Source organism: Falco peregrinus, chromosome 10 (genome assembly GCF_023634155.1).
Source record: "Falco peregrinus isolate bFalPer1 chromosome 10, bFalPer1.pri, whole genome shotgun sequence".
NCBI lineage: Eukaryota > Metazoa > Chordata > Aves > Falconiformes > Falconidae > Falco > Falco peregrinus.
The window spans coordinates 18,785,918-18,811,967 of record NC_073730.1 but is presented as its reverse complement, the minus strand read 5'-3'; the positions used below and the strand labels follow the sequence as shown (position 1 = coordinate 18,811,967).

The 26,050-nt window shown below is 39.7% G+C and overlaps 1 protein-coding gene across 1 annotated transcript in view; it reads right to left on the bottom strand.

The window, feature by feature from the left end:
* The window catches only part of COL24A1 (collagen type XXIV alpha 1 chain), a 147,748-nt gene that overhangs the window by 117,959 nt on the left and 3,739 nt on the right, over positions 1 to 26,050 (bottom strand). The window contains 5 exon segments of the mRNA XM_055815621.1: positions 624 to 677; positions 4,251 to 4,304; positions 7,667 to 7,720; positions 15,010 to 16,316; positions 22,857 to 22,918. Coding sequence (XP_055671596.1) covers positions 624 to 677; positions 4,251 to 4,304; positions 7,667 to 7,720; positions 15,010 to 16,316; positions 22,857 to 22,918 — 1,531 coding nt within the window.

Below are 26,050 nucleotides of genomic sequence, written 5' to 3'. Positions count from 1 at the left end.
ATTTGCAATCTAAAAAGTAAATAATCACAAGCTTCTAAGCCCACAATTTCTATAAAGAACCATTTTAAATATTTATACACAAATATTTTGGGCAGGAGAGCAGCCGCTAGTTCGGCTAAAGCAGCTTAGGAGGAACTAGCAGGAAAAGCCTCTGAAACAAAAAGGAGAATTCTTACCGTCAAGAGACTGTTAAAAGAAGTGTTAAATACAATGTGACATGCAATAATGTGTGCACTTCTCAACACCAAATTTTGTCTTACACAACTTTCTGCACTAATACAAGGTACTAAAAAAACTCTGAAACCTCTACTTTGGTCTATCAGTGTGAACCGAATTAAATTTAATTGTTCTCCAAGTACTTATGTTTTAAAATTTTTATTTGTTATAAACTAAATCAAATATATAATTTAATTTAAGGCTTTGAAATATTTTTTTTCTGTTTTCTTTGGTCATTACATCACCTGTGTCTGCATCGGTCAGCCTCACATAATTAAGTGTCAAAATACACCAGTGTCACAGTAAATACTAAGCATTGTGCTGTTATAACTTGCCTGAATATTAAAAAGACTTCAAAAAAGAATGCAACAGACAAAACATTTTTTCTAATATCAAGAAACTATCACCTTTTCCCCACGCTTTGCCTGTCCTGGAGAGAATCCTGGGTCTCCTTTAGGGCCCTGTCACAGAGAAATTTAACTCATTAGTATCATTAGGGAACAGAGTTTTTAATAAGATGTGTAAAAAAATATTTTCAAACTTATGACAAAAGGAGGGGGAATGTTCATATAAATGCACTTGTTATTACAGGGGTTTTTTTTCTCATAACTCTTTCAGTAAAGACCTAGAACAAAACATAATAGTGTGAGTTCACATTGAAATGAGATTTATGTTTTCCAAATTTCATCATGTCACAGAAACTTTTAAGAAGCAGATTTTACTGGTAAATCTAAGCAGGATGACAGCAGACACCACCACTGAAATGCTCTCCCCATGTCCCCACTGGTTCAGGACACCACCTATTCCCCAAGCACTGCGCAAGATCATCAGGCTGTATTACTGCATTGATTACAACTTTGTCAGGGCCTCCTCACGCTCAGCACCTGCCCAACACAGCACAGACATCGTGGCTGGGAAGGACAGAGCTGTAAACATGGCAAAGGCCTCTCTTCAATTACGAGTTACTTCCCAGCAGATGAGACAGCTCATCATTCTTGGCCAGGAGTTACTGTCTGCATCCAAGACTAGGCCACAGAGAGGGGAAGGACGCTGCCACACCGATCTCTCCTATTTCAAACCCCCGCCATACAAAGTGCCAGGCACTGCAGGCCGACATGCCGCGGAGACCTGAGGCCTGCCAGGGGCTGGGAGCTGGGGCTGGCCAGGACCAGCCAGGCCAGCAGCCAGCCCCACACACCTATGGGCCACCACAAACCCACGCCTCAGAGTCAAATTCACTGCCCTTAAAAAAGGAGCCGCCAGCAAATGGCATCTCCTGAGACAGCCCTGGGTGAACTGCTTCATGCTGACCGAGTAGAGTCACCCTGACGGTTCCCGAGGCCGTAGGCTGAAACCACATTAATGCACTCATAACTGCAAACACAGTGATTCAGGAGGAAATGGGGAAGCCCTTTGACTAATTCATATTAAAAGCTGCATGCAAAAGGGACTGTAACATTTCATTAACCTGTTCATATAAATGGCACAGGCTTCAACAGTGCTTTTGATTTAAAAGCTGTAGAGTAACACCAGGTGTTCCTCACAAGCATCAAGATCTACTCTCCTCAGTCAAAAGTGTGTTCTGTAGCCAAGGAAATACATGTTACTATTAAGTTTATCCCACAGCAGTGCCAGATTGATGATACGTGCCCTTCATTCAAAGACAGCTAAAGTGGGGAAAAAATGGTGTTTAGTCATTGCCAGCACAACCCTGCTCTCAGGGACAACACGGGACGCTCGGAGGGACGTACAAGAGAAGCGGTGTGGGGGTTTCCTGGCGGCTGGCCATTTTAGATCTGCAACACACAGCGCTTCCACCTGCAGTGCCACGGGGCTTGCACACGGTCCTGCAGATCAGGGCTCGTCCTTCCCTCTGCAGCTAAGATTCGAACGTGTGAGGCCACTTGAGAAACTAAGGCTGTTGAATACTAAGTAAAAAGGCTGGAATTACGGCAAAAGGAATCTCTTGTGTTAAACTGATATGTCAGGTCACAGACACCATGGTTCTTCAGCATGGCAGGAGTTATCTGAGTATTTTCCAGCTGATTCACATTTTGGAAGGTAAATACTTAGATACCTTTGTACAACTCCAACCTGTCCTCTGCTTCCATTTTCCAATGCAGGCATATCAAACTAAGAGCTGTAACAAAATTGTGATCAGCTCTCCAGGAGTCAAAACAGGTCCTCTGATAACATACCCATCACCTTTCCTTTCCCTCATAAACCCAATTAATTCCTCATTATTTTTAATCTAAAAAAACAAACAGCCATTGTTATGCATGGCCTTCAGTTGTGGATTAACAACACGTCACCACAGTTCAAGATGTGAAGATAAAATAAAGTACTTAATTACTTAATCTATGTAATATTATGGTGTAGTTAGAACAGTGCCAGAATCCACAAACTAGATTTTCTTAAATCAATTTTTCAGGGAGCCAGGAACACAGCAAAACATTATGAATACTTTTAAATGACTTTAAAAACACCAATAAACTGTTTATCAGGAATTAAATGCCAAGGACATCGGCTATCAGTTGGAACTGCTAGCACATGCTCAGGGCTGGATACTACACTGTAAGGGTATTAGCTAATGTCCCTTGCTTCAAAAGCAAGTGCATAAAGGATGCTTCAGCACAGGAGGGAAAAAACCATGCATCTCAAAGGCAGAATAAAATTATGCATTAATTTACTGCCAGAAAACTGTTGCAACTCATTTACGATGTTTTAAGATCAGACAAAAGTGTGTTTAATTTCAGCTTACGTAGTCAGTGTGGGTCAACTGGATCTTCATAGTCAAAACGTGGTGAGAACCTGGCTAATTTTTCTTTAAATGAAAGTGTTTCAGAAGGTACTTGTATTGAAAGTATAATTTATAATCTAACAAATGAAAGAGATCACTAAGCACCTAGTAATATATATATATATTTATATATATATATAGGTACATGCACACACATACAATTCCTTCTATTCTTAAATTCACAAAGACAACTACAGAACTGATAAGAATTATGATCCAGTGGAGGGGGAAAATACATTATAAACCAAATCGTAGGAGTAAGTGGTTAGAATTATTTTCCTAGCAATGTATTCCATTATAAAGCCAGCATAAATATGGTAAAATTAATTACGAACCTCTGAGTTTAATTGTTCCTATAAAACTAGATAATAACAAGAGCACACACACATAAAAAATGGAGTCACTTGGTTTTACAGTGCTTGACACTGAAAGCTTTATTAAAATTCTTTTTATGTCCTCAAGCAGTTTTAACACCTGTCATGACAGGCCAGATTCCTGCAATTAGGAATCACACTAAAACAGATCATGGTTGCTGCTGTTTTTTCCTAACATATCTATCAAATTGTTCAAACTAAATATGAGCTGAAGGCATTCTGCAACTGCACAAATCTGTCAAAGCTATTTAAAGGGCCTATGTTACGTAAGTTTGAAGGGTTTTATTTGAACTTCCAGTCTAGTATTTTGTCTTTGGTTTTAAATATCACACCCACAAATCTTCAGGAAATTATTCTAGCATATTAATCAAGTGATAATGTCTGAAATATTAGAATATTTATATAGCAAAGGTTGGGACCTGAAAGTGGAATTTATAGAGAATGATAGTCTATTTTTCTTCATTTTTTTCCTTGATTTTTTTCTTTTCAAAAGCAAGGTAAAACGTTACAGCAATTATATGCTTATCGTCACTTAAAATTCCAGTTTATCTGGAAAGAGGCTGAGCTGATTTACAAGAACTCTTTTGGGAAGTACAGACTAATTGTGTGGATAACAGTTTCCAAGTCATCATTCTGCACACACAGGGTTTGTTTTTCTCCCCTGAATAAACTGCTGTTTTATTTTGATTTGAAGTTCAATTTGAATGATTACATTTAATTAAAATATGTTTATAGTAACAATCTCCATTTGTAAACCAAAGAAGGCCAATTGCTTCTATTATAGGAAACAGTTCCGAGGCTTCCAAAAAGTCATTAAGAAGTTCATGTGTTTACATAGCAACATGGATAAAGTAACTCACCTTTGAACCTGGCAATCCTGGCAAACCTGGATTACCATGTGGTCCTGGAATACCCTATTAAAAAAAAAAAAACAAACCAAAAAAAAGAGTGGAATTATTCAGCAGTCTACTGAACAAGTGTGAACAGTTTGCAAAGAATCATTTTACTGCCTCATCATTGCTTTTAGAAGCATGGGTCAGGATTTTCAAAGGATTTTCAAGCAATAAATCATGCGCATCTTCCTAAAAAATTAAAAGTGAAGTTGAATACTTCTCTTTCTTTTAAAAATCTCAGTTTCTATTGTCTTCCCAAGTAATTCTTGACAGGTATTTGGTACACAGTCACTGCAATGTTGCTCTCCAGCTACAAAACTTGGAGACATGGGATAAAACCAGAAAAATCACATTCTGAGGTACCCAGCTATACACTGCAAAGAGAAGGAAGTGGATCAGTTCTCACTGACTTGAAAGATAAATCAAAGCAACATATTCCACCTTCTCTAAACAAATCACAGACAAAAACCCTTCACCAACCTGATTCTCCCACAGCTAGTGTGGAAAATGGGCTTGTTTCTGTAAGGGTTGGACTTAAGCCATTCCAGGAACAGAATAGGCTATCAGGGCTATCTACACCTTCCAGGATAAGTGTCTGTTCCTGAAGTACATTCTGCCATCCTCACTCCTTGACAAACTGCAAATTAGGGAAAATACTTGTTGCAATGGCTGTCAGCAGCTGTTCATCTTCCAGACACTGAAGGACTGAACTGGTGAAAACCTATCCCCGGTAAATGGGCAACAAAGCTTTTGTTGAATTCACTAAAGCAAAAATTCCACCCAAACAATTAATCCAAATGCCAAAAATAATAAGAATCCTTTTCAACTTTCTCATATATTCAGTGGTCTAACAACAGATAAACTCCGTGTTTGTCTTTCCCTTGCATGAGACTGAATTTACCAGTTTTACCTTGCAGTAACACTGAAAGCCGTATCAATCAAGTGCTCCCTCTCACTAATGACAATGTTGACATAACTCCACAGAAATGCTAATCCCATGTGCTGTTTGAGAGATTAATTTGCACACTGGCAAATTTGGAGGCGCTCTTAGGGGTTTAGGAGAAAGGAAACAAATAGAAAGTGCCAACATAGCTGCAGTGCTGAAGTGGCTCTTAGCTTTTGCTGCCTGCAACATTATCATCTTGGGGCATAGTATTGCAACGCAGAGGTGCATAAGTATCCTTGTGAAATGAGAGGCATCAGGGGAATTTCATCTCGTCACTGACTGAAATGGCTGAAAGTTTAATTATTGAGAAACTCAGAACAAGCCAAGACACTTAGAAAACCTAACTGTCAGATGTGGACTTCTCTACCATAGAATTAGAGAGATCAGAATCAGTTTTTAATGGAAATCTCTAACCATTTATCAGGCATTGATACCACACCCAAAATGTCCAGCCTACATGAATCTGTCAGGATCAGGTTTAGACACACACCCAATAGACCATGAAGGCAGCCCAGGCAAATGTGGCTCTGCATTCTGCTGCTTCCCTTTGACACTTCGAGTCACATTTCAAGATCACGAATGGCAGTTTGTGTGAAGGAATACAGAAGTCACAGAGCAGACTAGCAGATAGGGACACGAATTTTCCATAAACAAGGTTTTTGGCTTAAAAAACTTTTATCATACACCTTCACTAGCTCAAATTTATCAGCGTTGTACAAACTAAAGAGCACTGATATTAAAAAAAACATTTATTTAATCAAATAGTTTTATAGACCTTCCTGGTCCATATAAATACATATTTTAAACTCAGAACCACAGGCAAGTATTCATCTCTGCAATTTCCATACTTTTCCAGGCATCCCAATGTAAGCTGTCTCTTCACATTGGAAAGCATGTCCTACTTGATAATTAATCTAGAAAACTCACATGGTAGAGCACTGTGCTCTTAAGTACTCTATACCTGCCAAAAAAAACCCCCAACCAAACAAAAAAACCAACAAACCCCCCCCACCCCACCACCAAACAAACAAACCCAAGCAAACAACAACTGAAAAGAAAGTTATCACTAGCAGGCACAGCTTTAAACACATGGTCAGCCTCCTCTCAGCTAAAGCCAACTTGCCAATTGTGAGGATCTACTTGATGCCACACATATCCTCAAGAGGCACTAAGCAACACGGAAAGCTCAGCTGTAAAAATTGTCAGCTCTTACATAGAAGGATAATTTGAAAAAAGTATCCAAGAAGTCAGGAAGATATGGATTTGAAGGAATGCTTTTCATTTTGTACTTTTAAATGTGTCTCATCCAGTGCCTTGCATCCGACTGCTCTAAAGCATCAGTTTGGTGTTCAGCCCCTTTGACCAGTGCACTTTCCTACCCAGTCAGACCAAGCCTTGAAAGCACAGGATGTTCAACATACTATTGAAGCAGCTTGTTTAAACGTTCCTCAAAAGGCTGAGTCAAAACTCCTCCCACACATCTGTTCAGCCCTCATATAAACTACTCCCTTATCTCCCACTTGCAGTTTGCCTAAATGAGTGCACTCCAGCCATAACCACTTACCGCCCCCAAGTACCATGGCCTGAACTCATCTACACTGCAAACCCTTACCTGTTCCCTCCAGCTGCCCTTCCCCTAAAACCGCCCAAATCAACCACGACCTCAGGGACTCCTCAAGCATTTTGTTTTTTTTTGTACAGAACCGTACAAACACAGATTTACCCTCGTCTGCCCCATCAACCAGTCCTTGCAGCGCCACAGGCTTCTCCCACCCTCTTGGCACCTGGGGCACAGGTTTCAGCTCACTGCAGCAAAGCCTGTGCTCTGTCCCCTGGCACAGGACAAGCCTGCTGTCCCTGCTCATGCTGTGGTGCACCCAGTCCCGCAAAATAAATCAATGTTTGCTACTGTAGCTCATTTTTTGGGCAAATTATCCAGATACCTATCACCCCTTCTATCAAGCTGCTGTAACACAAGAGACTAAAACAGATTTTTGGAAGAGTTTTCTCCCCCCCCCCCCCCCCCCCTTCTTGCAGTGGTTTTTTTTGTCTCCACTGCCTGCTCCTCTGTGGTTGTGGCATGCATTGCTCACTCCCTCTCATTCCAAAAACAAATGAACATGACCTTAGATTGCAGCAGATAGGAGCAGCACAGAAAAACTAAAAGTTAATATTGCGAGCAGCAACAGCTAGGCACAAATGTAACAATGCTCTGTGTACGCACACATACACAGAATTAGCTATGCTGGAGACTCATGGCAGAAAAAAACCTGTTTGCTTTGCCTGACTTTAACCTGTCCATCAAATGTTAAGAATCATACACTTTCATTATCACCAAGCATATGAATAAAGTTGAGAAAAACAAAATTATGCAAGGTCCAACTTGATTATTGGTGACCTGCCTAGAGCTACAGAAGAACATAGCTGTTTTACTTACCCGAGGACCTCTCTTTCCTGATGGACCAGGTAAACCTGGAGGACCCGGAGGACCCTGGTGATAGAAAATCAAAACAATTGAGGGTAAAACCCAATACAAGGACAGTATCACAAGTCTGAATCTGACCAGTTCTTCTAACTGGTGACTTTCTGCTTGTGCAGACCTCAATTTGAAAACCAATTCCCAAACTACAAGCACGTGTGTTTTTAATCTGGCTCCAAATCAGATTTCTGTTTAGAAAGTATCTTATGTCAGAGGAATTGGAGCTAACAATCTAGGTAGCAACCTTTTCTTAGCTGTATTTGTACTAAAGGAAGAAGAGATCAGTTCAAGGATTAGAAACAAGCAAGTGCAGTGTATTTCAAAACAAAGAATAGAGACTAATTAAGCCCTTTTAATAAGCATGCTGGCATGCCAAACACTTTTGAAAAGTCAGGAGAGAGTATGAAGAAAAATGAGATACCACCTCACAGAAGACAGACACGAAATAGAAGAAAATAAACGTGGATAACTGATTGTTCAGCTTCCTATTGAAAGCTTCTGATAAGAATAACTGGTAGCATGTTTGCCCTTGTATATAATGAATATCATTCGCTTTAAAGAAAATTATGGGGTTTTTTAAATGCTAGTACATAACCAGATGTAGCTTTTGCAACTAAATTATTTAGACACTATAAGAATGACAGTGTACCATCCTCTGTATAGCTTGTTCATAGAAACCTTTTCTTTTCTGTATGTGATTGCTGCTCACATTCAAAGCCCCAGGATCTACTTCATTGTACTCAAATAAAAATAAGAGTTCTAGACTAAAACCTGCACTAATTTATATTAAATTCTAAGGAGGCATAGGCTATGCTTAAGGGTCAGTTCAGCTTCCGTCCAAACACCAGCTTTAACAGGAACCAAGTACTCCCACTGCAACGGGAAGATGGGCATCAAAAGTCAGACCTCATGAAGGAACCCAGTAGGTGACAGAAGGCATTCAACTTGCTCTTTCATCCAGGCTTCCTTGCACACTTATGTTCTTTACATACTACAGCCTCTCAGCTGTATTTTTCTGAAATAGTAAGACTCTGTGTTTAATAACAACAACAAAACAAACAAAAAAAAATGTAGCAGACACACAGAAAGCTCTTAACCTGGCATTCTTGTGCAGGTCCATAAACATACCTGAAACAGCACAGAGAGATCCGACCCTGCCACTGCTGAAGTAGTATGCTTTCTATGTCCTCTCAAATTGTAAATTAAGAGATGCACTTTTGTTAAAAAATTATCCTGGGACTACAAAGGGAAACATTGTATTTTTTATTAAGTAAAATAGTTGCAAATAACGTACATTCTTTTGCAATTTGTAGTAAAATTCCTCTATATCCCTGTTTCATATGCTTTCTACATTTCCTTAAAAATACATCAATAGCCAAACCCTGCCATTTTCCTCATAGAAATCTTAATGAGTATTTATTAAGATCCCTGATCTTTGCTGCTGATTTATTGCACAAGAGCAGGGAGAACATCTTTTCCCTGTGTGACTTCTTATTTTTTTTTAAATATTACCTGCTTCCTTTGGAAATAAAAAACCAACCAAACAAACCACCAAACAAACTGAAAAAAAAAACCCACAAAAAAACCCCATACCCCAACCCCCCCACACACTGTGACTACACTAATTCATAACTAATTATCTCTCTATCTAAAAAAAAAACACAGGAAAAGAAGAAAATTTAATCCCAACCAAGCCCTCAGCAATCCCTAAAAGAAGCAGTAAAATATATTTTGAACTATGCAGTCAGAGATTAATAATGTTTTCTCAAGGCTTTCTAAAACAAAGCCAATCATTGTAGATGAAGTCTCTGGCTGACAGTAATAAGCAATCCAGGTGTTTGTTTAATGTATTAACAAGGACTCTACTTAACCAGAGTATATTACTCCTTAACCTCCAGCTGAGACTCCTCCCGGCAACTCAAGCAACATCTCTGCTGACAGCAGACTTAGTAGAGCACAGGTATGTCTTCCTGGAAATGCTTTTCCAACTAGTTGTAATAAGTTTTTCCACCCCATGTACTACTTCAACCTGTGAAAGCAACTACAACTTCAAGTCAGCATGAACGATTTTAGACTAGCTAGGAAGCTATTTATGCCTCTTAAGGCATCCATGTAAGTCACAGAAGTCAACATCTGAGAGAGTGAGCCAATCTCTCTTAAACCAAGGAATCAGTCATTTGTTTGGGTAGCTTTTCCTCCAACTGCTGGAAACAGTAATTAAACAAATCTGAAGCAATTAAAAGTGTTAATGTGTTTTTTTGCATTTGACATTTTAACCTCCAACAAAAAAATAGTGACTAAGTGTTACTGACACAATTTTAAAATTCATTTATTTAGTAAGACCAGTTTGCTCAAAACAGATCATATATACCTTAAGAAAGGTACTACAATTTACTGTCCTTAGGAATTGTAAAAATTTCATTTAGCTGTTGAGGGGAGAAGCTCAAGTTCCAGGTAATCATGGCTTAATCCTGAAACAATAAAAGTAGATGCTACTCTTCCAGAAATTTTCACTATCTTTCAAATATTCATTGGGAGGAATGTAATTAATGGTGAACTTTCACAGACATTTTCTAGGATACTGAAGCCCTTCTATGGATGCATGTGTTTTAAACTTGCCCTACACCAGGGGTAATAGGAAGCATTTCATTTACATGTAACAAGGCCCTAAGATTTCAGATGCATGGCAGTAAATTCTGCATTAAATAGTTAAAACTGCACAGGCACATGCTGATCCAGTTGCCATTCAATACCTAAATTATATTCACTGAAGTTTCTCTTGCAAACAGCTATGAAGTTTCTCTTTAAAAGAAATTTGACTACACCACAACCACTCCATCTCAGCTCACCTCAATTAATTAAACATGTATTTATGAGTTTAATGTCTGATTGATCAAATACCTAAGGAAGGCAGTCCTTCAGCAAAACAGAACACCCATGAACCTTCCTGCACATCATCAGCAAAATACCTGAAATACAGCAGGGAAGTAAACAGAAACATCAGGCTCCAAATCTCTTCTAAAAATCTCTCCACGAAAGGAAATTCCACTTCTAACTTTGCCAATATCACTTGTTCTATTGCGCAGCTCTGATGAGCTATGTTTTCCTTATGGCCCACCTAAAAATTTCTACTCTGTCTTGCCATACTCTCTGTGAACTGGCAGAAATATCTTTATTAACTCACCCTTCGCAGAACTATAACATTTGTCCCTTACTTTCATTACTAAACACACTTTTGTTTTAACCTTTGCTCGGAATCGTATTTTCTACTGTTACTGCAACCTGCTGCAATCCTTCCAGTCTGTCTACATACTTTTTAAAGCTCTTCATCCAAACCTGAGGACACTTTTCCAAACTACAGCCTCAGCACACCCAAACCAGTAGAAATATAGCCTGACACTCATCACTCTTGGTAATGTATCAAGCATCACATTGGTAAAGATGCATTTATTCTCTAGTGCACTGTAACACCACTATCATCCTCATCTGAATGCCTAACCAATCACTCCCCCATCCTCTACTTGTGCTTTTAATTCCTGTAGTACTGAACTTTCATCCCATCAGTTTTAGACCATCTGGAATTCTGATTCTGTCACTCAGAATTCTTCTACCTACTCCTAGCATGCTTTGTCTACCTTTTTAAAGCATATTACTTCATACAGATACTGATTTAATCATTGAGCAACAAGGATCCTACCAAATATCAATGTCCACCTATTTTTTCTTCTTGCTTCATTTGCATTTCACTGGAAATGATACAAAACCTACACGCTTCTCTTTCCACATGCCCTAGAGCAGGAAGTCACCTGTGCATGATTAACCTCTTTTCTTTACAGCTGTGGAAGTCTTTCCCTTTCTCTGTCAGGAATTCCTACAACACCCAAAGCAACGTTATCAACATCAGAGAAATATATATATATGGCTTTAGGTTATGAATTAAAGCTTTTCAATATTGTTGTGCAGAAGACAGGGAAACTGCATCAGTTTCAGGTGAATTAAATGACATGTTTAAGACTAACATTATCTTCTTGCTACTAGAAAAAAAATAGCAAGAATCTTAAGTTTATCTGAATCAGCAGATGCTGAGGTTTCTCAGCCTGAGGGTTACCTGCAGAGCTAAAATGCATGAGCCTCCGCGAGCAAATTTGTTCACCAGAAATAAGCTAAACCAAGCTAAAGTGTGAAAAGGTAGCTAAGAGTGAAAGGGTAGCTGACGCTACCCTTACTGCTGTTTATTTAGCACCACATTAAGGATCTCTGAACTTCCCTCTCTCTGGGTTCTCTTTCTCACACCTCTTGGCTGGAATAAAAGCACTTCATCCAGGACTCAATTCTGCCTAATGCAGGGATTGCAATTCCAGTTACTCCTGGCAATATCTCCAGATGCTTCTCCTTTCCAACTAGATAGCCTAAGGAACACCACCTTTTGGCCTTCTACTATTTCTCTTCCTGGCTAAGCATCTTCACAATCCAGAAAGCTTTTCCAATAGAGGAAACTAATTCCTAGCTCATTTCTCAGGGGAAGCCAAATCCTGTGCAATTACCTACCAGCAAGTCACCTAAATCAACTCTTGAGCTCACATCAACCACTCCTTCTACTAGTGTGGGACTATGAATCATGTTACTGCAAACTGCTTTAGGGCTATGCAATGAAGAATATCAGTTTGAAAGTTAAACAGCTAAAAATACACACCAGGTTTATTTTTTTAATCTTTATACACTGCCAACACCCTCTGCAACACAAAAAGGAGTGGCTCATCAGATGAACAGAGCAGCTTTCCCTATAAACTAGTGGTCTACACACTGTTCCACTTTAAATTCACTTTGCGTTTTTGTAGGGGATTTTGGTCATTGCAACTTCTAGAATTTCAATCAGGGTCTTAATAGTTTTGAAGAAATAGGTGCCTTTTTTCATATGGTATCCATAAATGAAAGCCTGAATTCTGGAGCCCTGCTTTGCAGTGGTGGGTGAATTCCACAGCTGTGGGATTCATGGAATACAAGGGGCCTAATTGTACGAGGCAAGAATCGGTGGTGGTAGATGATTAAAAGCTACAACAAAACTGAGGAGCTCAAGAACCACAAAAGCTAGTTCTTGTCTGTCGACTCCAACAGAATGAACATTATTTCTGAGTTGAAATCTTCAAAGAAGATTCAAATCAACCACAACATAACAAAAGAAGAAGGAAGAAAACGGGGGGGTGGGGAGTGGTGGTTTTCATGCCTCTTCAGGATTTTCTGCTGCGAGAGACATTTTCAAGTTTCCTCAGTGTCGCTTTTTCAGGCTCCCCATTGGTAAGACTGTGGGTACTTATGTATTAAAGTGTTAGCGCCACACCTATTAAAACTGGATTAGCTCTGGTCTTCTCTACATGAGTGTAATAGACTGAGAAAGCAAACCAAAATCACCTCTTCAGGTCTGCGGCCAACAGCAGTGGCTGGTACTGTGCCACATAACCTCCATACAGCACAATTCTTTACAAAATCTTATGTGCACAAGACCATGCAGAGGCTCTACTCCCTTTCGCATCAACACCTCCAGCAGCACAATGCTTCAGCTTTGCCTGTTTCAGTGGGTGCTGCTGGCCACTTCAAGCCAAACTAGTGCCCACAAAGGTCTAGATTAACCTCCTAGCTCTGCCACAGATCTCTAAGACCTTGGGCATGTAATTTAAATCCTGACTGAGAAAAACTTTTCAGCCCAAATGCACCATGTTCATTGCCAGACTACACCAAATGCAAGGTCTGCTCTAACTGCCGCCTTAGATGAGACAAACGTCTACTTCCCCAGTCTGTAAAACAGGCATAGAAAATGGTAACATAGACATCTTTGAACTCTCAAAATCAGCTGTCATCTTTGACACTGTATGTATAGTGTCTGTGTCCAGAAAAATCAAACCACCCAAGTATTTGCTTGCCATTTCTTAGTAATGCAAACAAGAAACACCGTTACCAGCAGCCATTTCTGTGCCACGTAAAAAAGAATTGATTTAACTTTCTTGGCTGTAACTGACTGAAATCACAACGTACAAGCTATGTGCTAAAATGAAAAGCTTCCATTAGCAGTTACTAAACATCCTAAGCTCCAAAAATGGAAATTAACCTCATGTTGATGACAGCTACATACTTAGGGATACGTCCCCGTAAAAACTATCATAAGGGACATAAAGAGAAAAAAAAAGTCTGACTTCACATTGAAAAAAAGATTAAGCAAGAGTACCCCTGGCCTAATGTGAATTAATTGTTAACACATATTTCAATTCTGTAACAATCCCTTTACATCTTCTGGATCCTGTTTAGAGTAAAAATTGAACTTCTAAATAGGTTTTCAGTTGCTGACTACCTTAAGAAAAAAGAAATTTCAGTGCTGAAAGAACACACGCAATAAATTTATGGGCACATTCAAATGTATATTAGGAACTGCTTAACATATCAAATTGCTTTCCAGTAATAACCACACAAATGCACACGCACAAAAATAAAGAAGAGCAAGTGGAATTATCTACTCCACACTAATTTAAACATCTTAACCAAAAACTCAAACAAGCACTAACTATCGTATTTCCCAGGCTAAGCAGGAACTGCTTTTCTTTTTGTCTGTAGCTTTATACATATTGATTCCATTGTAATGTATTAAAACATTTATGAGCCTTGTGCACACAATAACAAAGGACAAACAGGTTTCTATTAAAAGCTCTACTGTGTATTTGTAATTGTTTCAGGGATTACTTACCCTGTAAACTGAAAAAACATCACAAAATCTTGTAAGACTGTTCTAAAATTAATTTTACATACAGGTTTGCATGACCCCATAACCTTGGGTTACGAGTTGTTTTATCAGTCTAGATTCTGCAGTTGGACTGTTTCTACAGCTATGAATTCTGAACATTGCTCAACTGAGAAAACTATGTCAGTCTCCCAAACAGCCTGGTTGTTCTTTTCATGAATCGGTGTCTACATGTGTACTGTATGAATGTATCCTGTAATTTTATTAAGTGAACAGTCTCCATAATTAACAGTTACAAACATCTGTCTGCATTTCAAATTTTAAAAAAGTCTGGGTTGCCTACCACCTCACCAGAATGTGAATGTCTGTATTCTTCCAGTAAACAAAAATATACAACATTTACACCAAAATTACATGCGGGAAAGAGACATACTTAAAGCAGACAAACATTTGTACAGTACAGCCAGGAGAAGTTGCAGTCACAGCTTTGGCATGCTTTGCGAGGTTTGTTTCAAAGCCTCTGTTAAATGTATGTTGCTGTATTATAGTAAAAAGAGTAGTAAAGATAACTTACAGGAGGTCCAGTTTCCCCCTTTGGACCTCTGACACTTTCCATTTCAAGTATTTTGTCAAGATCTTCATAGTCATAAGCATAATTATCAATACCAATTTCATAACTGTTTTCCTTGTGATAAGTCTCATCAGCATCATGAAATGCCCCTTCCTGCCCCGGACTGAGCTGATTATCCAGAGAGAGGTCAGCAGGCAAACGGTACAGGGTTGTGTTGAAGAATTGCTGCATTTTGCTTGGTTCACCTAAATGCTGTTTGGCTTTGTCCATTCCCTTGCTTTTAGTTTTACTCTGTTTTACAGGGGAGATCAGAGAAAGCTCACTTTGCCTGTCTGCATCTTCTGGGGTATTATCTAAAGTATTTGGATACGATCCTGTGGGGGAATTAGTGATGTTTCTTTTTTTGCTTGTCTCTTGCTGACGAAAAGGCAGATCGATGTTTTCCTGGAGTTCCATTTCAGGCCAAGCTTCCAGCAACGGAGGTTTGGCTTCTGCAAACTCTGATGCAGAGATGTTTCTTGACTCAAAGTATTCTGGTAGAAAATGAATCTGAGAAACACTGGTAACGGGAATGTTTGATGCTTCTTTACTTCTATAAGCCGATATATCTTCTGACTGGTTTTTCTCATCAATCATCATCTTCGAAAAAATATCCAACTCATCTGACACATGTGGAGCTCCTAGCACAGATCGATACGTTTCAGCCTGGCGACACTGCTGTTTCACATATTTACAATAGTTTGCAGAGGCTTCCGCAGAGGGAATAATATCTAGCTGACATATAACTCCTTCAAAGCTGACAGAGTGAGAGTTCATCCTTCCCAGGGTAAATAAACCATCCAAATCAAATGTCTCCGCTGCAGAAATTACTTCCCTGCTATAGTACTTCTTTCCACACTCCACAAGTATCGAGACAGTCTTGTCTCTAATGTCAATGGCAAACAAATGCCACTGTTCATTATGAACACTATAATCAAAGTATACAGACTGCTTCCCTCCAGTGTACACCACTACCTTTCTTGGTAGCAGCTGGACACCAAACTGCAGTCTACTTTTGTTCCTAATACTGAAAAGGAAAGCATTATTCACTCTGTAAGAGTACAACCCAACCAATATGGTGAACTGATGCCCTAGATTTGATGGTATGACTTGAATGACGGGGGACTCAATATATGCATCACTAGTTAGTACAACTCCTGATATGGTTAGACGAACACCCTGAGGTAACAGAGATGATGTTGAGGGCACCGTTGTCTCTGAGGGCTGTTGAACATCTTTCACAAGGCCTAGTTGATGAAGAACATCTATTGCTGTAAAAAGAAATAAAGGCATACTGTTGATTTCATTTACAAGCTTATAAATTCAGACCCATATAAACTAATGTACACACATCATCTTAACAATCCTGTACTTCCCAGAGCATATATGCTGCACACAGCAAGGTCAACAAATCCCTAGCGTAAGGCACACCATCTTTCACATAAATCAAGCAAACAAAGCCAGAAAAATTTTCCATCTTAAAAAAAAAGAAAAACACACAGAAAGGCCTACATAATGCCCATTGTATATTAATTCATTTATGAAACAAAAATCCCCATTTTCTGTCTTCAACCTTTTCACAATAGTCAATGAACACACTTTGTTAGTTCCTTATTTATTTGGCTAATACTGCCTACTGAGTGGATAATATTTTAATTATTTTTTCTCATGTAAAAACCTTCTGCAATAAAACTGTGCTTTTCCTCTTTATCTGAGAAGTTAAATGAAAACATTTGAGAGGAAGGTTGCTTTGTTTTTAAGAATGGACAAGCTATTTATAACACAGTAACACCTCAGCAGAGCACCAAAAGATAGTCACTGGCTCAAAGCAAAATACAAAGTTAAGCTTTGCTGAGGCTGGGGAGCTACTACTACGTGCTGCAGAGGCAATTCAACTGGTACCTGGGAAGAATTGTTGCTCTCCTCCCAGCAGGCGTGGCCCTGTACCATTGCAGAGCTGGCTTCAGAGGGAATTGTTTTCCCAGTGCGATCACCCTTGATTGTATGTATCTGTGCCAAAGTTAGTCAGACTAAAAGAAAACAAAAGATCTTTCCAAGGGGAGATGCAACAGAGCATGCCACTGCCTCCTTTCCCTCCACATAATTTACTTGTAAGGGTCAAGGATGAAGTGAACTCCACAGAAGTGGTGAGGAGCAAGGAAAGAGGACAAATGTCAAGACCCAAGGGGCAGTGCTCCCATCTTCTGGCTCATCTGTCCTTGCAGAGAACACAGGGCTGCAGCTACCCATGCAAGATAGTGAAAGTGCACTCCAGAGCCGGAGACAGCAGTGGACATTAAGACGACAGAGAAACCAGCTGTCCTACCAATTTATGTCCTACAGATTTGGCTTTGGCATACAGAAGTCTGGATAGGACTTCACAGGACTCTGTAGGACCTTGCTACAGAGTGGAATGGGCAGTGGTGTTTTTACCGGTGGATTCTCTAGTGTCTTATATGTGAGCTTTGTGCTTTAACCCTTTCCTTAGCCTGGACCTTACAGTATCTCCATCTTTCACCTAGCTAAATGGGTAGGTTCAAGTAATGGGTAGAAATAAAATTATCTAGCCTCCTGAAAAACTAGCATCATATCTGACCTGGGGTAAGAAATTAAAGCCATGTTCCTCCTAAAGGTCAAAGATGACCAGATTAATTTGGTATTGCCTAAATCAGATTCAGGCATGTAGGTTGGTGGGCATAAACACCTTCTTCCTTCAGGAAGAATATAAAGACACTCTTAGATACCTTATGATACAGCTGAAACAGAAACACTACAAGGCTTTACTAGGAGCTAAACCACACGTCCCCAGCAGTTTTCCTGTAGTGTCACAAAATAAGACAGGACTTATAACATTAATTGGCAAAATTTGTCTGAGTGTTTGTGAAAGGTGCTACAGAAACACTGCAGAGACTGAGGTAACACACAGTCATGGAAATACACAACAAGAAAGTTGGGGGGTAAAACACACAACATGAGAAAAGGCTGAAGGAGACACATGTTTGGCCTGGAAATGGGAAAGTTTTGGGAAAACTAATTACAGTTGGCCATTATTTAAATTGGGGTTATAGGGAAAACAGAGAAAAGCTGAGAAGTAACAGGCACGAGCTGCAACACAAGAAATTGCGGCTCTGTACAAAGAAAAAGCATTCTCACCACAAAAGTACTTAAGTGCTGGACCGGGGGGCAACGACATTGTATAAGCTCCATTCTTGGAAACTTTCAAAGCCCAACTGGACAGAACCCAGCAACCTGAACTAACTTCAACATTGACCTTGATCTCAGCAGGAGGTAGACCCAGATGGGTTCAAGATCCCTCTAACATAAGTTTTCTGATTTTCTATGCAAGGGGAAACAGAACATCGTAGTCTTCATAAATAGCATTGCACAGAAGATATCATCTTTCCCCCCGCCCTAACTGGAACAACTAGCTAGACTTAAACTTCAGTGAACTGCCTATATTAAAAATTACTAGTAGTATCTAACAGTTACACTGATCTAATAAGCCTGACTGGGAAGAGACTGGCACTTCCCATAGCATTTAGCTGAGGGTACTTTTACTATCCACGTTGTGCTTACGTTAAGTAAATAAAGCTATTAAATGGCCTAAAAAAATTTTGGAGTAACCAGGAAAAGTTAAGAATTCTCTGCTATATTAAGAGAAAAGAGCAACTGAAACAAATGGATGTTCACTCTTAGTGGAAAACAGGTTTCCTTTCCCAGTCTTCCCTTTCTCTGTTTACTGAACGTATTCATAGCAAACTTTAAGAATAGACAGATGTTGGCTTAGTTTCAGTGGTAAGTTATGAAAAGAGCCTGAGATTTCCTTGAGAGTGGTTTATAAATTGGAACCAAAAGCATCAACCTGAATGCACTGTACATCTTGAAAATTAATTACACACCTTGTAGTGTTTCTAGTCATGTTTGAGATTCATGGACCTGCCAAGATTATCCTGGCAGGTAGCCACCACAGACAGAGGTATGGAGAAAGCATATCTTTGCAGAAAGTCATGTGTACGCCAATTTCTCAAGATGTTTTGCCTCAGAGCAATTAATTTACTATGGCTGTATTTATATCCATCAAACTGATAACAGAGGTCAGGTTATAGTAGAGCTTCGAAGCACAATACATCTGCTAATGAACCACTACACTTTCCCAGGACCCCGGTCCTGCATGGTCTGCATGTAGTTAGGGAGAAGAAAGCTCTGCTTGTATTGCCCTTGTGAAAGCTAGGAAGAAACACAGATCCTGGGCTCTGGGCAATGCAGAGGTGTTACACAAGCTAATAATACCCCAAGGCATCTTCTGTGGCCTGACTGGACCAGCTGACTGCACAAAGCATAGCTAACACTGCCTAAATATCACATCCTAACCTGAAATATTTGGCAAGTACTGGTATTTTAAAATATTTATAATTATATATTCGTATCTAAAAATAACTACACATGATCTGTCAAAAGCATTATAAATTGAAGTATAAACCAAAAAGCTTAAATTGCCTTAAAACAGTAAATTTAAAAGTTACATTCAAAAGCATTGCTACTAAATCTCAAACTACGAGCAAAATTGCCAAAATTTTGGCAGTTCTGATTTGAAAACAGCACACTGTTTAGAAGTTATTAAAAAAAGGAAAGTCATCTGAGAGCATGATGAGAACTAAGATACATTCTCCACATCCTGCAAACAGATTTCTGTGAACAATGACAGGTCCCGAGAAAGCTAAACACAAATAAATGCTGTGTAAAAAATGACAGCAAAAGATTAACTATCAACTAATTATTCCTTGCTGACTTGCCGCCTGTTAACCCACCATCAAGCCAAAAGGCTGTTCCAAACATTTTTGGCCGGTTGTTTCATTTCAGGTCCAACATGTATTTTTATTTTATTTGAAGGCTTTCAGAAGCTCTTGGCAGTACACAGGGTTTTGGGAACAGGCAACTCGCTCAACTCTTCTTCCCAGCATGACAACCACTATTTTTTTTTACCTATCAGTAGTCAGTTTTCTTTGTTTACCCATGTCTGCACAACATCTGTCTTCACTTACTGTTCAGTCAACCCATTAGTCCCCCAAATTGTAACAGCTCCTCTTCTTGAAGGAAAAGTTGTTTGGGGTTTTTGGTATCAAGTACTTTCCTTCCACCTCCTAGGAGGACTTGAAAAATTCACAACATCACTGCATCATGAGGAGAGGGAAAACCTAATGTGGGCTTTGGCAAAAAATCTGACCCTCTTGTGGCACAAAGAAACCCCAAAAAGGAACTGAGGGAGGATGAGGAGATTTGGCTATTTGACCATCCCACACTCCTGTTCAGTCTCTCCTGTTCATTTTCCACATTCCTCCATACTTATGACTACTCTGAAGGCAGGATATTTGGGGTGCTCTCCCCATTTCAGCAATCTTAGTATACACATCGCTCATTTTCCCTTTACCAGTATGGGTAAGGGAAAGACAAGTGTAATTCATCAGTCAGCTCCACCAGAACTCAGAGTAATTGCTTATTAGGTTGCTCATTTCCCAGGGGATGCTGCATCTGTAGATGGGTAAATTAAGATACTTGCCTGTTAAGACACCAGGCCAAGTGACTGGAATAAGAAAGCCAACCAGACACACCGAGTCTGTGTGTCCTTGAGCCACACTCAGAGTACTACTCCTAAAAGGCTGAGGCTGTATCTTGACATGTATTTCACTGAACACAATTTATAGCGGCCTACCAAAACAAACAAGGCATAGCTTCTCAGGCAAAGCATGCACAGGCTGTCCCATCAGCTCAGGAAAGAAATAATTTTAATTATTCTAGCTAGCATCTTCATATTTGGCAGAATACTGAAGTTGTTATTAAAACTTTATTGGAAGTTGTATTTTGAAAAAAAAAAAAAAGTATTAACATATTCCTAACGGGCAGACAACCCTCTTCCTGACAAACGCTAAGCACTGCAAATGGAATAGTGCTAGCTCTGTAGGTTATATACTGAGATTGAAGGATTTACTTGAGCTGCTCTTTTTTTGAGGTTTCCTCAATCTGCTGTTCTCCAAATCGCTTTTTGCAACTTCGTTTACACACTGTGCAAATAAAGTACATGAGGGAACAGATTCACCCACTGGCAGGGAGTTGCACCAAGGTTCAATGTGCTGTTTTGATCCCAAGCAAACACTTAAACCACAATGCAGTTAGGTATGGAAATCTGTGCACAGGGGGTGCAGGGGAGTTTCTGTTCAGTAAGGTTTCTCACATGGCTATCTAGAAATGCTGTGGAGTAATTTTTTTTTAAAAAAGAAAAAAAAAGAGTAGGAAAACTCTTTTGTCTGCTGGTGACAAAATAAAAAATAATCAAATATATGCATGTCAAGACTGGAGGCTTTACCCCATTTCTGCTAAGCTCTGTGTATGGACATACTCTTGACCAAGAGGCAAATAAGCCTCAGACTGTACCCACCGCCCTGTAATGCTGCCACCCCCCAGCCCTGCAGCCTTCACAGTCCTCGCCTGAGGTTTCATTGGAAAAGCAATTCTCAGGCAGAGACACATGAGAAGTGGGTGAAATTGTTTATTTCCTTGCAAAGGAGGAGGGTGGGCTGGAGAGGTGAAGACAACTCAAACCATCATTGCACACCTGCCTCTGGCATCCCTCACCTGCTCCTGCTACACTGGAAAAGTGCAAACGGCCTCCCTGAAGCAGCCTCTTCCCTTTCCACCCCCGCAGGCCTGGAGCAGGGCAGGCCACACACATCTATGGGTGCTGCTCCTCCTCCAGTTAGAACTTGGCTCAGCTGTTAGAAAAATCCGGGGAAGTCCCACCACCACAAAAGCATATGTCCCCCATTGAGCTGAATGTGAAAAACCAACCAGCCTTTACCAGGCAAACAACAAGCAACTAATGGAAGGCAGAACTACAAAGAGAAGAGGGGGGGGGGAAAAGCAACCTGCAACTGGAAGAAAAAAAAAACAAAACACCAAAACCCAACCAAGCTTTGCCAGTCGCACAGAATGATGAGAAGGAAAACATCATTGGTGAGAATAACAGTGGGAGGCTGCCGAGATATCCCACAGGGCTCCAGCAAAATGTTATCAGGAATGAGTCTTCTCTTAACCACGCAACCCAGCTGTTTGTATTCAGCTGAGTATTTGCAGTTAACACACTTACCAACCAAGGATGACCTATTTCTTGTTTCACATGTACAATGAAGGAACGTGGCAGAGAACTGATGCTGCCACCCTCCTGGCAGATAAAAAAATTACTAAAATGGCATGTTTCTCCACCACTTCGGGACACTAATATTCCCACAGTGCTCTTTAGTGCAAGCTGCACATCTGGTGCAGTTATAACAGCTGGCAGATTAAAAAAGAAACTAAAAACAAGACAACCCTATTTCCTCACTAACATCTGCATCTGAATGCAAACCCAAATGAACACACAATTTCATTTTTTGCTTTAATGGTGCCAGCCTAGACTAAGCCTTTATTATATACAGTGGTTTGCTTGCACAGCCCTAAGTGCAAAGGTAACTCAGTCATAGCTTGCCACCCCCAAGGACACCCACTTGCAGTGACACAATCAAAGCCTTTTCACTGTACAAGGCTTCTCTTTTATGGAAAGCTTGCTTAAATATGTAAGTAATTTCATAGACAGAAAATCTGAGTAATTTTCAAAAGGTCATCTTTTCCAAACCGGTTGCTTTAAACTTTTGCTCTCATTATGCTGTAGCTGGTATTTTCTTTTAAGTCACCATTAAGGAGCTGAACCTAAGGTCACTAGTAACAACAGTCATTTATGCTTTTCTTCTAGTAACAGATTATACAAGTGTTCTTCTCACCTTGTTTGGGTACTTGCGCAACACCCACAGCTATACATACTGCAATAAAAAGGAGAGTTTTCCTAAAAAGGAAAGAAAAACAAGAACACATGAGAAAACATCTACAGTTTCAGAACTCCAAGGAATTAGAATCTTGATTCAACATTGAAAGTCAATGGCATAATACCATTGACTTCAGCAAGTCTTGGATCAAAGCCATCACATTGTACAACTTTCCACTGATGCTGAGAAGGCGTTTTACACAAAGATCAAGGATTATGTACACCCTCATATAGAGTACATATATTTTACACTGGCTTTTATTAATAAAGTAACTGCATCTGGTTTATATTTTCTTGCAGCAGTCTTCAAATATGAAGGCTACTATGTAGTAAATTTCTTCCTGGAAAGAAAAAAAAATAATTACTGTAAAGAAACTATAAAATAAATGACAATTTAATGCCTGTAGAGATCATTGGATACTTTTGACTTGCTATCAGTCTTGTCACTGAATCACAACACTTTATCATAACTGCAAATGTTGTGTCACACTTTTGTTCCTGTTTTGTAATATGACAAAATTTTATAATACATGCTCTTCACAAAGTAAAAAAAATCCCATTCCATCACATTTTGACCTGAAACTTCATGCTCACTTAGAAGAATGCAATACTGATAGGTACCATAGGCTCATCAGTTGCGATGAACATATACAAGGTTGTCACAGATTATGTGCTCAAAATTTGCTTTAAGTGAAAAGTGTTAGATGTTGGGCAAAGAACACATTTTTACCATAGTTAAAAACAGACTGCTAGTTTTTACTCAATTCTCATATCAGCATCTAATCACACTCTTATCAGTGACTGAATCTTCTGTTAAATGAGAACTACGCTTTCTGTTAGCATTAGACATCCAGACACAGAAACAGATCTATGTAACAATTATAGTAACCTCTATCTAATTGGTTCTAAGAAGAAATATTTCTAAAATATCAGAAACATAGTTCTGATACTAACTACTCCACTCACACTTGAGCCTCAGCTCAACCCTCTTGCTCCTTAATGTATGTAACCTCATTGTTTTTTCATAATATTAAACGCTGCATTGACTAAAAGTGTTTGCTGGACCATGCCAGAGAGTGCTTGAGTATCTGGAATAAACAGTATTTGAAAGTAACACAGTTGCAATTGAACACCTGTCATTTCATGTGATGTAGCTTTGACAGCTAATTAGTCAGATTTGCACAGCAAAAAAAAAAAAAAAACCTGCAGGAAGAAAACTCTACCACTTTATACAGGAACATATGGTTCAAACAGCCATGATAGACAAGTGCCTTACACTCAGTGTTCACTGCCAGGTTGCCTTCAGCTCATAGGATAACGTATGCATAAACCAAGTATTAGTAATGCTACGGTGACAAGAAATCATACTACAATTTAAATATTTACATATATGTACGTACACAGAGAGAGCGCAGTACTTAGTGAAAAAATCTTAATGTTCCATTCAAGGTTTTGCAATTCAGACATTCTAGAAACATCCAAGTGTATGAAAATCACAGAGCAAAAATCTGGTTTTATCAATTTGCTCAGTGAAACAAAGAAAGAACAAAAAGAACAAAGTCAAAATTCACTGATCTAGCAGAGGATGGGTTGATTACTTACCCTGCCTCCACTTAGGCAGTTTTACTGTGGGGCTTCACCCCAGTTTTCAAGCCATGCTCCCCTTAGGGGAAGGGGGTACTTCACAACTGGTGCTACTGCTTCTCGTGGGCCCCCTTCCCCAGCCCAGCCTGACCCAGACAGCAGGTAGCTCTCAACTGCCCCCTCTCCAAGCCCAGCCCTTGACAGACACTTGCCAACCAAAGCCCAATGGCTGAGCCTTCCCCGGTTCCTGCCTTGAGGGGAAAAAAAAAAATAATCATCCCTGGCAAATGCTGGGAGGAGAAAGAGAACATTATAGACCCAACCAATTCCCATTCCTTACAGGTGTGTTTGTTCAAACAACAACTTAAAAAGTGCACCGTCCACCACCACCCACTCTCCGGCTGCCAAACCTGCCTGCTCTCCTTTTCACCTGACCAGCAGCCTGGACATCATGCATAAATTGACACACTGATTTTCAGGCAAAACACTTATTTAAACAGGATTTCAAATTATGGGGGCAGGGAAGAGAAGCTTTATAAAATTAGACTAAACCTGTTTTTCTTGCAATGATATATCTTAAAGAGCATCCATTCTTCAAAATATCTGCTCAAAGTTTTCAAAGCAAATAAGTGGGCTGGATCTTGGACAAAATCGGGTCCATTGGTTATGCACCTACATATGTATTTGCATATTGTGAAAGCTTAAGTTTTGGCAATCAGAACAAATTAATAATTTAAAGAACAGTAAGGCATGATAATGGGAATATTTCACCATTGGTATTGCCACTGCAAAACTGCAGATACACCATGGGTTTTTTTACAAGAAATTGCACAGAATGTACAGGATATTAAAAAATATGCATCATTGCTCCAGTCCTAATCGCAGAAGGGGAGCAGGGTGGAAACTACTCCTCAGATCCCAGTGCGCTTGTAAGGGCATGTTTAATTAACCAGTCCAGTCCCTAGCTATTCCTCTTTTCAGGCTTTCTCCTGCTACAGCCATGAAATGTCTGCTGGAGTAGTTCTGCCACTCCTGCAAAAGACCCAATATTGACTGCTGTCCAAACAGCAAGTCAGATAAGGGATGCTCACTTTGTTTTTTTCAACTCTGAAGGCTAGAATTCAAGTTCGTAGTTTCTGCGTCACACAGTGCATCATCTAATGAGAAGCTCAGTGACAGGACATTGCTGTGTTAGGAGGAAAGTGCACACATTGCACTGTATCAGCTAAAACTCGGGACAACTCTTTATTTATTTAACTTGGGTTATTAACATGGGTGCAAAATGGATTCACAATTAAAACCAGCATAAGACATTTTAGTTAACTCCAAAGTCAGGATGCTCAAAGAACCTCAGAGCCCAAAATGCAAACATGACCCCTCTCAACATTACAACAGCCTCTTCCACAGTGTCAGCCAGGGACAAGCTGTGTGTCAGGTATCTGCCTCCATCACCTCCCAGCAAATGTAGGAAGGCAAGAAATTCCAAAATGCTCCCAGGGCTCTAAATTACACAGATGTAACTGGATATACAGAAACATTTAGTAAGAGGTAAAGACAAATGTCTGGCTT